Below are 16,538 nucleotides of genomic sequence, written 5' to 3'. Positions count from 1 at the left end.
CCTCCTCATTGTAAAGAAGGTTGCCTGGTGGCTCCCTTTTTCTTTTGTCATTTTGGCTGGGAGTCATCTCCGCTGTCTGCAGATGTCTACAAGTTGGTTGTTCACAGCTGAGCTAGTCCTGCACAGTCCTGCTATGCTCAGTGGACACCCCTAGCAAGCCCCTCACTGCCACCTCGGGTGGGACCAGAGATAGATGTATCACCTTCCAGATCCACCCATCTCTGTCTGTTGGCCACGAAGGACTCTCAAGGGCCAGTTTAGTCTCAGACCAGAGAATATTTTGTATCGAAAACCCAAGGAGCAGAAGCTTCCCCCACAGTCTCGCTATACCCTACCCAACACCTTGCTGACTTTGGAGATGATTCAAACCCTTCCCTCTCTGAGTCAAGGGGACACCCCACACAAGAAAAGACCAGGCTTTTTTTTTTTTTTTTCAGAGATTTTTTTGTCTTTTTAATTTCATCTTGGTACGCGATTTCTGACAGTGTGTCAGCATCTCCCGCCGGGTCAGCCATCTCCAGACCCTGCTACATTCAGTGTCAGATCGTATGGTGGCGATGAGCCAGTGTTTTGAGCCTCACAGTCACTTGCATGTCTTTACAGGTTGTCGCTTACATCATTTGTGAACAGCAGCACAAAAGGACACAACGCATGAAAACGAGAGTGGGGATGAGGTGAGGGTCAGCGAAAGGCTCGACCCTAAGGAGAATTTTCCCCAGGTTCCCACGGCTTCTGCAGGGATGAATCCGAGCATGGGGTGGGAAATGCAGGGCTCTCCCTCCTTTCTCCTTCACCCGAGGGGTGGCGATATGGGCTGCGGTGTTTTCCAGAGCCAGGACAGCAGTTCACACTGGTCTAGCACCCATATTTGAGGGTACAGGATGGGGTCCCTGGTACAGGCAGGCTGGGTCCTGCTGTGGGAAGGAGAGAGGTGATGCAGAGAAGCATGGCTGAGCCCCGATGGGCTGGGATGTCCACCAGCTCCAGCAGCATTGTCCACCCTGCACCGACCTCCTGCACATGTCCAGCGGTGGGGACAGGACCTGGCCACCATGCTGTCCCCATCGATGTGCTGGCAGAGAAGCAGGTCCCTGGAGCCACCCCTGCTTTGGGTTTCAACCGCACCTCAAAACCAGTGGGGCAACCTGAGAGCACCAAAAATAACCAACCCCGAAACCCAAACGTGTTGCCTGAAATGAACTGATGTTCCTTCCCTGCCACTGGGCTTTTGCAACCTAAACATAACGTTTATAAAAAGTAAATTATTTCATCTTATAACTTAAGTGCATTGAGTATTTCCTTAAATATGGTTCACGCTGAAAATAAAGTTACTTTTGCTGTACAGTAAATTTCTGATAGACTTAGAAATAAACTTTGTTGATACAATCTGGCAGGTGTGGCTGTGTAGTACATCACCCACAGCCACACAGCTTTGCACACACACACGTGCGTGCCCACACACACACACATACACACACAGCCCTGTCCTCGGGGACAGGGACAATGTTAGGGGTTTCTAGCTTTCTATAGTCGCATGGGAACATCTATCTTAAAAGTCCCTGTGTTTAAACAGCAAGCGCTCAAGCTGGTCAAGGGAACAGAGGGAAAACCCTGCAGTGAAATTTTCCCCGTGTTTCCCCAAAGCGTTGTCAGCTTTTCAAATTTCAAAACCGGGCTAATGCTGTGGGCTGTCCCCGTGAAGATCGGCAGTTTGCTCTTTCTGACACTCCGACCGAAGGCGGTGCGGAGGGGATACGGCACCAGGATGCTCCCATGGGAAGGGTTTCCCCCTCCCCCTGCCGCAATGAGAAATTTGGTTCCCTGCTTGAAATTTGAAAATCCACCAGCCAGCTGCAAAAACCACTCCTGTCCCTAATCCTAGGCTCCTAAGAGAAACATGAAACTATGCAACCCATAACTTAACTCGCTCCTTGGGAATCCCAAGCTACAACATATTGTTTGACAGCATCCCAGCAGTGTCGCTTCCCCCTCCCTCCCAACCCTGGGGGCTCTGCAGCCCCTCCTGGGACAGCGCGGCAGCTGCCCCGTGCCGGGGACCACGCCATGCTCAGGAGGTGAAGTAGGAGTTCTGCATGGAGTAGAGGTGGTCGATGGGGTTCCCCACTCGCGCCTGGAGTGGCCCCGCGTCCGCTGTGGCAAGGAAGCAGTCGCCCAGGTTGCTCAGTGAGGTATCATCGCTATCCAAGTCGTGGAAGAGGGGCTCGGCACCTTGGGAAGCAGGGAAGGAGCAGAAGGGCTTCAGAGCCTGCTTTCTCCTCCGGCACCTTGACAGTCCCTGGTACCCCCAGCTTTTGCAGTGTAAGGATTTAGGGGTGAGGGGACCGCCACCTTCCCAGAAATCGCTGCATCCCCCACACATGCCCCCGCCACGCAGCCCACCCCCCACAGCCCAGCATCTCTTTGAAGGAGAGAAGGGAAAAGGCAAACCTCAGAGCCTTACCGTAGGGGTGCATGTGGTCTCCGGGCATCTGCGGCGGGGTGAGCCCTTGCCGGAAGGGGTCGGAGCCATAGACGCTTTGATCCATGCCCAGCAGCTGCTGGGGTGGGGGCAGAGCAGTGTAGGGGTTCAGCATCCCCTCCAGCCCCACGCTGCCACCGCCGTTCGCCTGGGCTGGAAGAGAAGAGCAAATCGTTGGCGCAGTCGGGCTGCTGCTTTTTGGGGGGCCCGGCTCCCTTGGGAAGCCTGGAGAGGGCTGGGAAATAGGGAGACCCTGAGTGCGGAAGAGTGGGGTGCGAGAGGGGTACCTGAGCTCAGGCGCTGTGTGTTTTGCTGATCCTGCTGCTGCTGCTGCTGCCTCCTGGCAAGCTTCTTCATCTAGGTGAGAAGAAGGGGTAAAAACGGGGTGAAATCCTCCCCTGGCCAAAGCGAGGAGGGAGAGGAGCCCCAGCACTGGCCGCTGGTGGGGGGGCTACCCTTTGTACTCACCTTTGCTCGCTGGTTCTGGAACCAGACCTGCACTACGCGGACGCTCAGTCCCGTCTCGGCCGCCAGCGTCTCCCGTACCTTGAAGAGAGGAACGACAGCGGCATCTCAGCCCACTCAGCTTTTCAGGAGGACTTTAGGAGGGGACAGAGCAGCCAGGGCAAGACCTTGCCCAGCATCCAGGACAAGCCCAGGGGCTGGAGGCGGCTGAGCATGGGGGTTTCTCCCCATACCTTCCTGCAGGGCTTGGAGGAGACCTCAAAAGATGCCTTGAACGCCCTCCGCTGCTGTGTGGTCAGGATCGTCCGGGGTCTCTTGGGCCGCTTGTGATCCTTCCCATCCTCAGCGCCCTTCCCCGAGGCTTGCCCCATTTTGCAGATGCTGTCCTCATCATCACTTTTGCCTAAGGGGGAGTGAAAAAAAAACGCAGGTCCTTTACAGACAACGGGCAGCACACATTGTTTTCCAGCATGTCCAAAATAATCTGGAGGACTTAAAACAAGCTAGTGTTGGTGGGGATCTTCTTGTGAATGTGTGTGTGAGGAGCTGAGGTTTGGGGCTGGCTGCCCCGTGGCAGCTCAGAGAGGGGGAGAGGTGCTGTGGTTCATAGTTTGGGGCTGCTCAGCCAGCAGATGTGCTTTTGGTTCTTCTTTTCCCCAACAGTCTGAGCAGCTGCAATGTGAAACCATGGGACACCTGATTTTCCCTCCATCAGACCCAAATGCCTGCTTGCTCCACAGGGATTTCCTTCCAGGCCACAGCTGGGGACACATCTGGACAGAGACACACAGGTCGCATCCACGTGAGGGGACATGGAGGACCACTGTGCCCTGGAGCTGTCCCCCAGCCCAGCTGGTGACCAGGCATCTGGTCCCTCTGCCCAGACAGCCCAGGCTGGGCGAGGTCAGGGTGCAGGGTTGGCAGAGATGCTTAGAGATGGCAACGCATTAGCCAAGATCTCACAAACCCCTCCTGATTTGCCCTACTATGGAGGTCAACTCCATTTAGAGCACAGACATTTAATCACAAATACAAGGGGTGCCTTTTCACCTATATTTCCCCCCTTCCATGCAGTTTTAAATCTCCCAGGACAGAAGCCCAGGCTGCTTCAAGCTTCATCCCTCAGGTACTCGCTGCAATGTGCTGCTCTGTTGCGTTCCCAGGCACTGGTGCGTATCTCCCTACTGCTCTCCGCCGCGCAGGGCCACAGGGCCTTCAGGCAGGAGCCGCTCCGGGAAAGCAGGCAGCACTGCCATGCCTCTTACCAGCCCTCCTCATTTACTGCATCGCCACCGTTTTGATGACCTCGCTTGCTCAGCTCGTGTGGGAGGGCTGTAATGCAGGTTTGACAGCACAGGTCCTTCCTTCTCATGAGCCGTAAATCACTTACAGCCTTTTCCAGAAAGTTCCTCCACCATCCGTTTGGGAATTGATAATGGAGCTGAGGTGGAGGTGGTTTGATGCAGATGCAGGCTGCAAGGCAGTACTTGGCCCAAGCTGCCGTGTCTCTGGGAGATGGGGATGCACCAAGGGGGTTGTGAGTCTGGCTCAGAGCAATTCATGGCAAACGCAGGTCAGGTCAAACCCCATGGCAAGAGCTAATCATGGATCACACACATCAGAAAAATGTAAACCTAATGGCAGCCCAGCTGGGAATGGGGAAAGACAGGAGCAGATCTCTGGGGCGAGGGGAGGCAATGATCCCAGCGGAGGAGCGAGGATGCTCTCAGGTACCAGTTACCTCTTCCCTCCACACTGCTGGGCTCCCTCCTGGGCTCACCAGCTGATATGGAGCCCTTCCCTGTGTTGAGGGCTGGGAGGGCTGGGACAGGGAGATATCTTCACACTGGCAGTCCCCAAACAGCCCAGAGTTGGGTGCTGACCCCTGGGAGCCAGAGCCTTGCTGCTGCTGCGAGCTCCCCACTTGCTCATGGCACATCCACAGCACACCCACAGCAGCAGCGGCAATGAGAAAGACAAACTGCTGTTTTCTTGCATGTCCCAACGCGAGGGATGTCGTAATGCAGTAGGTCTGAGAGCCCCAGCCCTGGGGACCCTCAGGGTGTGGAGTTTCTGATGGCTAATGGGGCTGAGCAGCGGCCGCCGCTGCCTCCTTCTCAGTGCCAGCACAAGCAGGGTCTCTGCTCTGCTGAGCTGCCTGCTTTCCTGAAACCTGAAGAATTTAATTTTGATGGAAGGGTAGAGATTTTTACAAATATTGGGAGGAGGAATGGCAACCAATGGAGACATTTTGGTGCCTGAAGCCCTTTGCACCGTAACACAAGGTCAGTGCCCCAATCCCCTCCAGTTCGGGAGGGGCAGAGCCTGGCAGCAGGGAGCCAGAGGCCCATCGACTCCAACAAGCAAATGACGCTCAAAACCCATGCCAAGGGGAAAAACCCACTTGGAGCAGCCCCCCTGAGCCCTCCCCCCCCAACACCTGCTCCCCAAATCCCTCCCAGTGTCAAAGGGAAAGAAGGAAAAGCGAAGCCGGATTTGGTGGGGTATTACTTTTAATTAACTCTCCCTTTCAAGCCTTTCCCCACCGAGGAGGGGGGAGAAATTAATGAGTGTCTGGGGCTGCCCCTGACGTCACCTGGGAAGGGGCCGGTGCGATGGATATTGTGCGGCGTGCCCTCGGTCCGACCCGCCGAGCCCGCATCCCGCCGCCGGGGCCAGGACATTCCTCGCTCGGGAGGATTTAGGGAGAGGAGAAACGTTAGGACGCTTTTAATTGGAAAGCGGGGTCCTCTTTCAGAGGGGCTTGTTTACTTAGGCTGGGCAGCGGAGGCTCGGGGGAGGCAGTAATTGAAGCGAGGGTTTGGGAGATTACAGACAACATATGGCTCGCTTTTTATCTGCGCTTTCTCATAAAATGGCCTTTGGTGCGCGGCGGCCGGGGGGAGGGAGGGCGGGGGGCTTCAAAGCAGCAAGGGGAGGACAGGGGAGAGGCTGGACAAGCACATCATACACTGCTGGTGAATGGCATCCAGGAGCAGTGCCGGAGCAGGGACCCCCCTCTGCATCCCCCAGAGTGGTGGTGGGGTCCCCAGGGGAGATGCAGCAGGAGGGGGCAAAGCCGCGCCATGCTGAGCATCTATGTGGGATGTGCACCTGGGCTGGCCCCCGCCATGCCGATGTCCCCAAAGCCATGCGACATCCTGAGACAAACTGTTGGTGGCCACCAAAACCAGGCAGGGATGGCAGTAGGGCTAAGCTATGGAGTCTGGGGGAAGATGGGAAGGGCTGGGACCCCCCAGGCCGAGGTCTGCCAGGGGCTGCCAGGGGCTTCGGGTTGGGTTTTCGACCAGCCAAGGGGTTGCCAAGCCCTTTTGACTCCCACACTGTCCCTTTGCATCCCTCGGGTCTCAGCTGGAGTTTCCACTGAAGTATTTCCCCTGGAGGTTTTTGCTAGTTGAAGCTCTTGGTTTGGCCGGAGCCCCTGGCAGCGGGGCTGGACCATGGGCGGATGAGTCGCTGGGGAGGAAAAGCTCCCCAACCTTTCCCAAACTGCCCTTTTCCCCCACTAGGAATAAACCCAAACCGTTGTGGCCAATTCACTTATTTTCCTGCATGACGTCTCCTCATTGGTTCCTATTTTAACTAAAAGAGTCTGCACATCCCAGAAGGAAAAAATAATAATTCTTCAATCAATTAAGGACTTTCCCAGGGCTGAGGCAAGAGCCAGCGCCAGCGTGCCGGATCCTGCGCTTTCCTGCCTCTCCAGCTCCTCCAGCTTTGGACCATCACTCACCGGCTCCCTTCAGCCACCTCCTCCCATGGCCTCACTCTTTTTTTTTTAAATATCATCACCATTATTTGGGGGGGAGGATTTTTTCTTTTGAGTGAGTGGGGTTGTAGAGCTCGGACAGAGCCAGCCGCAGGCAGTGCTGCAAAGCAGCCAGCCTCTTGCTGCAGAGGAGCACAATATTAAAGAGAAACACAGGCTTTGGGCAATTTTTGCTCCATTCCCACTGAAACCATCTCTGTACCCCCATGCACTTTCTCCCAGCGGCAGCATCGCCTGCGCCCGGCGGTGAGCGCCAGGCTTTGCCATGTCCGTGACCTGCCCCGCTTCACACCTTAACAACCCCCTCCTAAACGGGCTCGTAATGCTGATTTCTATTTTTTTTTTTTAATCCAGTGCTTTGCTCTAGCAGGGAAAAGACAGGGTCCTCCCAGCTTGCCGGCAGGCCTTTCCAGAGCCCGGCATTTCAAAGGTAAATCTTTCCCTCCACAAAGCAGGTTTTCCCCTGATGATGGTTTTTAAGAGGAGCCGAGTGACCGAGGCGCATGGCGTGGGGCCGTGCAGCCTCATGAGGAGCAGGGCTCTGTGGGGACGGCGTTAACATGAGGATTTCTGCTAGCAGATCATTTCCACCCCTCCCCCGGCCCCCATTGCTGGGTTTTCTTACTAAATTTGTCTTCCTGGGAAACATTCAGATTTTATTTGCATTGACTGTAGATACATATTTTAATGCTGATCTGATGCTCTGGGCAACCTAACCTGGCAGTGACACCCTGGCTGGAGCAAGATGCCAGCCCCCTGCCCACGTCCAGCCGCGGTGCCATCACTTCTGCAGCCCCCCCTTGGCTCTGCGCTGTCCCCACAGTGTCACCATGGTCTGCAGTCTGGCTCCAGCCATCAGCTGCCTGGGAAGCTGCTGGGGACACAAGATTTGCAGGGTCCCTGCTGCCAGCTCATGTTTTAGCCCTGTGCCTCAGTTTCCCCTCGGTATTAAAAAGGGTGGCCACAGCAGAAGGAGCTCACTCCTTGCGCTCAGCCTTTCCAGAGTCCCAGGTGGGGACGGTGAGGCACAGGGGAGGGACACAGATGGTTTAGCCCAAGGTAGTTAGTGGGATGCTTGGGACCAACATTTTTTTTTAGGAAAAAACCTCTCATTTCCCCAGGCGAAGAGGTGGGAGATGTCACCTTTGGCCAGCACTGCTCTCCCTTCCATGCCTCGGGAGGGTGTACACCCCTTGGGATGGGGTGTGGGTGTCCTGCACAGGCCAGGAGCACAAACCCTTACAGAAATGAGCCTAATGAGACGGGATGGTCCCCAGAGCATCCTCCAGCCCCACAGCCCCTCCGTTGCCGAGGTCCCCGCTCACACCCTTGCCACCGAGGTGGGAGAGACTCTGGCTGGAGGATGCAACAGTGCTGATAGAGCTTTCCCCTTCGGACCATGGGGCAGAGGTTCAGGGCAGTGAGCCCAAACCTCGCCTCCAGACCCCACCGCGCTCACGGGGGCCTCGGAGCGGGACCAGCCAGGGAGACGCCGGGCGCGGGCGGCCCCTTACCAGAATCCGACAGAGCCGGGCTCACCAAGCTCAGCAGCTCCCGCTCCTTCTCGTAGTCGCCCTTACAGAGGAGCTGCCCCTCCTTCAGCACAAACTCGTCGCCCTTCTGCAGGCGCCGCTCGCAGACGCAGCAGCAGAAGCAGCGCAGGTGGTAGACGCTCTTCTGGGCACGCATCACCAGCTCGCTGGGTGCGATGGCCTCCAGGCACCCGGCGCACTTCACCGCGAAGAGCCTGGGGGAGTAAGAGGAGATCCCGCTGGGACGCCCGGCAGCACTGCGGCTGCACCCGGCGGGTGGTGTGGCGTTGGGGACAAGGGATGGGGCACCCGTGCCGGGCAGATGGGCATCGGCACAGGATCACTGTGTCACCCCGTTGGTGCTTTGATTGTGTTGAGGGGCTGGGCGCAACGGTGCTGGCACCCTGCAGCGACACGGCACGCGCTGCAAGCTTGCCCTCTGCCAATGGCGGATGCTGCCTTTGGGTCAACTTTGGCATTTTTGGTTGACCTGTTACCAGGTGCTTACCGTGAATGCAGTCAAAGGACAAAGACCCAACGTCCGGACGCTCCCAGTGAAAAGCAAACAGGTGTCAAACCCAACAGTCCAGCTACCACCACCACAAGACATGGGACACCCCACATCTACATGAGTATTATCAGGCCAACCCTACATTGTTCACCTGTCTCTGGCTCACACCCAGATGTAAGGAGATGCTGGAGACAGCAATGGGAGCCAGCGAGCTCATCCATGTCTCTCTACAAGCACCTGTAGAAAGCATCTGCGCAGTCGGTCACCCACAAACCACCCCATCCCTCTGGCCTAGGTCAGTGGAACAGCCCCGTTCCTGCTTGCAAACACATCAGGCATGTCTAATATATCATAACAATCTCCATGGCAGCAAGTTTTGGATTAAGGCTGGTGACAAACTGAAGACTTGATGTGTCAAAAGAAAAAGAAAAAGCTCAGCTTGTTCTTTGACATTGATGTGACAGTGTTTGAGGCATCCCTAATTGTACAGTTCCCAGGTTTCAACACACTGGCTTTATACTTAAAAACCAATAATAATAATGACAGAAATAACACTTTAGGTTGAAGCAGAGCTTTTCTTGCTCTGAATTTAAATGTCCCTACCGAGAAGCTCAGTATGATCAGTGATTTACAGTTGGGGAAACTAAGGCAAGCAGAGTGGGGGTGACAGCATCAGTGTTGGCTTGGGAGGACTTGGAGGCACCTGGAGCTAAACCCTAGGCTGGATGTTCTAAGTGAACGGGATGTTTTCCTCAGTAGAGATGTTTGAAGGTACCAAACCAGAACCTCTTTGCCACCCCCAGATATCTGTGGTTTTGGCTTGAGTCCCATAAAGAAAAAAATCACTGTTTACCCAGCCTCGTCCTAAATATCTGTGGGAACTGGACATTATTAGTCCTGTCTTGATGACTTTGGCCCAGAAAGAGAAGTCAGAAGTCAGCACACATCCTGCAGAGGTTATCTCCGAGCATCGCCCGTGTCCCGGCCCGGAGATGCCCCAGGGACCCGCATGGGGAGCACTGCATCCACCCTTCCACCGGCCCCACGTAACTCCCACCTCCATGGTCCCTGTCCCATGTGTCATCTCTAGGGGAGACCTGCGGGACCAGGGGGCTGGCTGGCTGGGGAGGGGAAGGGCAGCCCTGCAGCCACCAGTGGGCTTTCAATCCTTTCTTTTTTTGGCTGTTACAAGAAAACACATAGGAAATGAAAAGTGCTGAGTCAGCCCCATTCCAACAAGGAGAGGACCAGATGTATGCAAAACCCTCACAGCAAAACCATCAGAAAATGGGATAATTTTAAAAAGTTTTTGTGATGAGCTCGATAGCCCATAAAACAAGGAGACGGGGGGCAGAGCAAAGCACATGCGTGTCTGTGCCCCAGAGGTAGCTCCCAAGGCAAAGGCATCCATAACACCAGAGATGCTGCTGAACAAAAGCTCCCCAGCAGCAAAGGGGCATGCATCTTGCTGCAGCCCATGCGCAGCCTCTGAAATCCCCGCCAGGCTTCATTTCACCTTTTCATTTCACCGCTTTAGTTGCCCAATAGCCGATAAACAAGACAGTCAGCTGTGCAAACCGCCGGAGGGGGACAGGCAGGCTCTGCCGCGTAGGCAGCGAGCCTGGGAGAGTCTGCAGCAGCTGGTCACATCTGTGCCCGTCTCATCAGAGATCAGGGCTTGCCTGCGTGGAGCCAGCAAGCCCTGGCAAGGCAGCACATCCCACCGGTGCGAGGAGGGCAGATATGTGCAGGAGCAGAGGATAACGCCTGCCTCCCCACGTCGATGGGCAAGGTTGGCCGTAGAGCATCACATCCCGGTGCCCCGCTCCATGGCTGGTGAGCGCCGAGTTCTGGAGGGAAACAGCTGCCCGCCAGATGTGCGCACAGCTGGCAGGGTGCCAGGGCACACTGCCACCCTGCCAGCAGTGCCTGCCAGCCTTTGGGGCTGGGTGTCGAGGGCTCGAAGGGTTGGGAATGGGGCCGCCAAACGTACCCTCATTATTGGTGTCGGCTCCCTCCCACCTTAGGGTCCTCTCACGGACGCTTCATGCCGGCACATGGGCTATGCCCGCTCCCTCCCAGGTTTTCCCAAAACGGTGGCAGCAAGCACAGGGATGGGGTGCAGTGCTCTCCCTGTGCCAGCCAAATCCTTGGTGGGCTCAGCAAACTGTACCATCCCCCAAGAAGTAGGAAAGGGGTGTTATAAAGCTTTTATAAAACACTATTGTCAATTCAGAAAGTGGAAAATCATCAAATAAAAGGTGGAGGTTAGGGAGTTTATAATTCCAGATAATGCCATTAGTAGCTTTTATTTTTGTACATTCAACTTTAATTTCCAAGGTTTACATACAACTGTCTGTCTCCTCTAAGATGTATGTATTCCCAACATACCTGTGACTGCCCTGGGAGGACAGGGATGTATATTCCCTTGAAAGCATCCCTTCTGAAGGGTCATTTTTTTCTTGTTCCAGCTCTGAGAAATGCAGGCTTGTGTTAATATTTCTGTAGTCATTTCGTCTTTAATTATGTCTCTTCTATGACAAAGTGGAGGTGATTTGTATTCATCTGGTAACACATTCTCATTCTGTTTAAATGAAGTTTAAGCCCTACCTGTTGGGATTACTAACTGCTCTCAGTAATAAAATATTGATAAGCTATTACGTTACTGCTATGTAATCTTCACAAATGAATGTGCCCAAAATCTCTATTTCCAGGGCACTGATTAGAGAGCCATAAACCTTTGTCAATTAGGCACAGCAGCACCAACTGAGCGATGGATGTTTCTAAGCCCAAAGCGTGTTGCAAAACAGGAAGGTGTGAGATTTAGGTAAATGGCTGCCTAATATTAGACACTTAAAGCCGTACTTAGGTCGCTGAATAGATGACTTTATTTCCAAACTGCTGAGTCCCCAACAGCTCCCACTGACGGATGCCAGACGGCCCAGGCATCTTTCACTGCCCAATGCAGGAGTTCCCCACCCCTGGGCAACATGAGATGCAGAGAAATTCCCATAAAACCTGTTCCACAGTATGAAACTGTAAAGAGCTCCTTATAAACCCACAATAAACCCAGATCTTAGGCACTAAAAGGTCAGAGGCATAAAAACTGCAGCATACCACAGGTAGTAATGGGGAGAGAGCAAAGGGCATGGCTGGTGTCCCAGATCCCTACAGCCCTGGACCAGCCCTGGACAGTACCAGCTCCTCTACAGGGACTGGGGAGGAAGAGCATGCACAGATAACCCCCCACACAAATAACCCCATGCATGGATAACCCCATGCATGGATAATCCCACTCAGAAATAATCCCACATAGGGGTAGTCCCACAAAGGATAACTCCAGCATGGACGCTCCCTGCATGGATAACCCAGCTGAAACACCCCTGGTCAGCCTGAGATGGGGCTGAAGGAAAATTTTCTTCCAGCGCCAGATCTAGCAATTAATTTAACATTTTTTGTCTGAGTAAGACACACCAGCCTGGATCCAGAGACATTTTCCTCCACCTCTGGGATCTCCAGCTCTGGGCCCAGCTCCCTCCTGCTGCAAGCAGCAGGCTGCAGAGCAAATGCCATCTTTTCTCCCCTCTCTACCTCTTTGTGCCTCTCTGCAGCTGCAAAGGGGACTTCGAGATTACATTTCTCTACAGGAGGCTGCACAGAAGAGAAGAAGGACGGGCTCTGCCCAGGGACTTCAACAGGTTTTAAACCAAGAACAAATTACCAACCCCTAAATTGCAATGGGAGTGCCTTCATTTTGGCCATCCTAGGGATGCTGTGGGCTTTAGTTCTCAGTAGATTTTATTTTTTCCCCTCCGTAGCCTGGGGTTCAAAAGCTAAATCAGGCCTGGCTGGCAGCCTTTGGGTTTGTTTAACCACATATGAAGCTGGCAGGCGTGGGGCAGGGCACCGGACAGGGTGACTCTGTGATGCTTGGTGGAAACCCAGCCTGCCACGGGCAGCTCAGTAAAAGCCACATCGAAGCACCAACAGTGAATATTTGTAAATGAAAACCAACCCACCCAACTTTAGAAAAATTAGAACAAAAATATGGTGATGGAAGCAATTTTTATCGTGACACACAACCTTTTGTTTCTGATCTTAAAAACTTTCCTGTTCCTGTATTGATTAATCTGCATTGAAATATTTTTTTTTTAAGTTTAGGTCCCTTTTGTAATGACAATCCAGTTTTGAAACAGAAAGGTGGTAGTGGTGGGTTCCAAGAAAAATCTGGGAACAAAATATTTTGTCATTTCCAAAACTGCAACATTTCTGCTGGAAGACCCCCAAGCGAGCTAGCCGGTGTTACAGACATCCCCCCTTCCCCTGGGACACAGCCCCACTTCTCCGTGCAAATCCTCTTCCTCGAGAAAGCCATCCCAGACCTCTGCTTTGGGGTTTCCCATCCGTGCGGCATCGCTGAAACCTAGAAATTTCGACACTTGGCCAAAGCCACCTCTGGGGTGGCACATCCTATCCCTGGGGCACTGATGGAGGGGGAGCGGCGCGGGCAGCCTGGGTTTCCCATCGGAGCTACCACCCCCTCTTTCTCCCTTTATTTTGAGGTGACAGGCTGAAAGGGGCTGTGATTGACGGGCGCTTCCCGGCTGCTGTCTGTCTGCGTGCGCCGCATACAAACGCGGCCCTTCGAAGCCTCCCCGGGGAGGGTGCGGCGGGTCAGGGACACCGATATTAAATACTGACGGACAAATCTCAAATGCCGCGCAGAGGCTTGGTTCAGGCGGCGTGTAAGGCAAGGCAGCTCTGCCAGGCGGAGGGATGCTTTCCTCCCCGCCTGCGCCAGCCTGCCCCGGGGATGTGGTGAGAGGGGCAGGGGCAGTCCCTGAGTGACCCCGCGGGCTCCTGGCTGTGGGCTGGGACGGGCACTGTTGGCACTGGTTCCTACAAAGCAGTGCAGGCAGCTGCCCTGCTCACCTCCCTGCCCACAGCAGATGTATCCGCAGGGATGCTGGGTTTTCCAGCGCCTCGGTGCAGAGACCTGACCAACTCATCTCCTGCTCTCACCACGGCCCAGGAGGAGACTGAGCAGACCCCAACAGACTCATCGGAGGTGCAGGGAGCTCCAGCCCGGCCACGCTCACAGCCATCCCCAACCAACGCATCTCTGGAAAGCAAAGCTGCGAACCCCTCCGGAGCCGTGACCTTGGCATGGGGATGAGCCGATGGCCATGCACGGCATGAGGGGCGCGGGAGGAGGCTGGCGGCGGCGAGCCGCAGGGCTCTGTGGGGAGCGAGGACGCCGGATTGAGTTGTCTTGGCACCGGGTCATCTCCTCACTCACTGTCACTCATCGGAAGGGGGGGATGGCAGCACCGAGTCCTCGACGGGCTGGCAGTGGAAAAATGCCAGTCGCTGTCAACCCTGCACCCATGGCTGGGGAACGAGTCGCTGTCCTCCTGCTGCTGGGCTCACGTCACCCCTCGTGGGGCACGGACCACTGCCAGGAAGGAAGGATCATGGATGCACCCCCCCGCCCCGTGCGTGGTGCCTGCGAGGGCATCCCCCGGCCGCAGCCATGGGGGGACCACGTGGACCCTCGGCCCCGGCAGGAGTGGTGCCGAGGCCATGGGAGCAACTAAGAAAAGGCTGAGTCCAACTCGGCGCTGCGCAGAGCAGGCTGGCATGTCCTGGGGATGGGGAGAGCTTTTCGGAGGGCAACCCGGCACCAGTGATCCCAGGGACCTCCAAACCCACCCCGGGTCTCCGGGCTCCCAGGCTGACAGAGGGACCACCCTCAGCCACCCCCGCCTTCCCTCGCCGCGCACCCCAAGCTCTCCGGTGGGACGGAGAAGGGATGTTTTCCCTGGAGCTGTTCTCCTGACCCTTCCCCGGCTCCCGGCTCCCTCCCCCCGAGGCGGACAAGTGTTCGCTTTACTGCCTGGCAACGAGGCCGGGGCTAAGCTTGCTAAAATATGAGTGTTTTTTGGCTGGAGTACCAGAAGGCTGCAGTCCTACAGAGAGAAAAAAATTGAGCACTCCATGCCATGGCTCCAGAAAGGGGGAGAATTAGGTTTCACACCGAGCAGGCTGGACCATGGCATTCTTTAGTTAATGCTTAACAAACGCCCAAACAAAAGCAGCCAACTTCGCTGCATGTTTGTAAAATGTATTCTCAGCAGATTCGGGTTTATTGGAGAATTCACTCGCTTTGCAGCAAGTGGCGTTTTCCTTTTTTTTTTTTTTTTTTTAATTTCCCTTCTCCTCCCTCCCCCCAGCTCAAGCCCTTCTCATTCCTGCTGCCTGAATGCATCTTCCGATGCTTCAAGGGGACATGGCAACCGGGCTGAGATGGGCTTATTTCATCCCAAGGGCTGACGTGAGCTCGTCTCCGCGGCCCCGGGGTGCGAGCTCTCCCCGGGGCCCAGCCAAGCCACTGCTGGCAACCGGGGACAGGGAGTCCAAAAAGCCAACCTTGGCCTTTTGCAAACCCACCCCTGAGTGGCTGGCTGGTGGCTGTGTTCTCCAAGAGGCTGGGGAAAGCGAGGAAGGGAGGTGAAGCCTGAAAGTCCTGCTTTTCACCTTTCTTCACCTAACCCAGCGCTCTCAGGGTCCAAACCCGATGGTCCTTCCCCATCCAGCATCCTGCTCTGCCATGCATCCCAGCCTTGCACACATCCCGGCCTTGGAGAGCCCGTCACAGTGGTAGATGCCAACAAGCACAGCTTGCTTTCAAATGCAGAGCCGCTGTCAGGTACGGCCGGGCATGGAGGAGGGAGACTGGGGTGCAGAGGAGGGGGACAGCCCTGTCCAAGGACTCCAGAGGCTTTGGAAGGGCTAAATTGGAGGGTGCATGCACGGGCATCCTGCAGGAGCATCCCTAAATGAGCTCCTGCCCTGATGCTCACTGGCACCTAAGCAGGTCCCACATCCCCTCCCGGCACTGGTGCCATGGCAGAGGACACCAGTGAGGAGGGACACGCTGGGGAGGTGGTGGCAAAGAGGAAAGAGGGCAGCAGAGGAGGAGGGTGTTGGCACTGGGCTGTTTAACTCTCCTTCTGCTACACGTGAATCATCCAAGCTTTCCCAGGAAAGGGCACCTTCATCCTTGCCTCCTGGATGAGGTCCAAAAGCTGTTACTTAACACACCCTGGACCCTCCAGAGACTACGCCATGACACGCAGGGGCACTGCTAGAATGAGAGGGTTAAATAAACAGACAAACGAAGCCTTCCAAGCAAACAGCTGCTGCCAAAATACACTAGCAACCCTCAAGCCTTCTCTACACCAAAATAAAAGGTCAAACAAGTGCATGGCTTCTAAGGCTGCTTTAAGTTGCTCCATTTCTGATCAAGGACATACTAATAAGACTTTCACCAACAAGGTCCTATAGGAGCTGATGGCTCTGGGTCTCCTCCAGGCCCTCAGGGAGTCTGAGAAAAATCCACTACTGACTTCAGGAGCAGCCAGAAAGCAACCTCCTGGGCAAGGCCAGAAGAACAAGACCAAAATGCTGCTTTTCCTCTCCACTTCCCTAAAGGCTGCTTCTTTTTGCGCCCCCCTCCCTCCATAACAGCATGTAGCATTGGGCAGGGAGCTGGCCCCATCACAGCACCGATCGAGCATCTGGTTTTGGAGGCAGAAGGGACACAGGTGGGAGGGAGAGAGGCACACACAACACTGTGTCCAAGCCCAAACACCATCCCAATGGAGACGACCCAAGGATTGATCCCATCCAGCCCATGGCACAGCAGTTCTGCATCCCGGCCGATGCATCTCCCACCAAGCTGAATTTCGAGCAGCAACC

The 16,538-nt window shown here is 55.1% G+C and overlaps 1 protein-coding gene across 2 annotated transcripts in view; it reads right to left on the bottom strand.

The window, feature by feature from the left end:
* Positions 1–612: 612 nt before the first annotated feature.
* The window catches only part of LMX1A (LIM homeobox transcription factor 1 alpha), a 47,026-nt gene continuing 31,100 nt past the window's right edge, over positions 613–16,538 (bottom strand). For both annotated transcript variants that reach the window (XM_052802048.1, XM_052802047.1), the window contains exons 5-10: positions 8,249–8,481; positions 3,178–3,347; positions 2,948–3,025; positions 2,767–2,836; positions 2,462–2,632; positions 613–2,229 (exon numbers count right to left, since the gene is read on the bottom strand). In XM_052802048.1, the coding sequence (XP_052658008.1) occupies positions 2,069–2,229; positions 2,462–2,632; positions 2,767–2,836; positions 2,948–3,025; positions 3,178–3,347; positions 8,249–8,481 (883 nt within the window). In that variant the 3' untranslated portion in view covers positions 613–2,068. The remainder of the gene's footprint in view (positions 2,230–2,461; positions 2,633–2,766; positions 2,837–2,947; positions 3,026–3,177; positions 3,348–8,248; positions 8,482–16,538) is intronic.

The sequence above is a fragment of the Harpia harpyja genome, chromosome 11, assembly GCF_026419915.1.
Source record: "Harpia harpyja isolate bHarHar1 chromosome 11, bHarHar1 primary haplotype, whole genome shotgun sequence".
Lineage (NCBI taxonomy): Eukaryota > Metazoa > Chordata > Aves > Accipitriformes > Accipitridae > Harpia > Harpia harpyja.
This window is presented reverse-complemented; position numbering and strand designations above follow the sequence as displayed.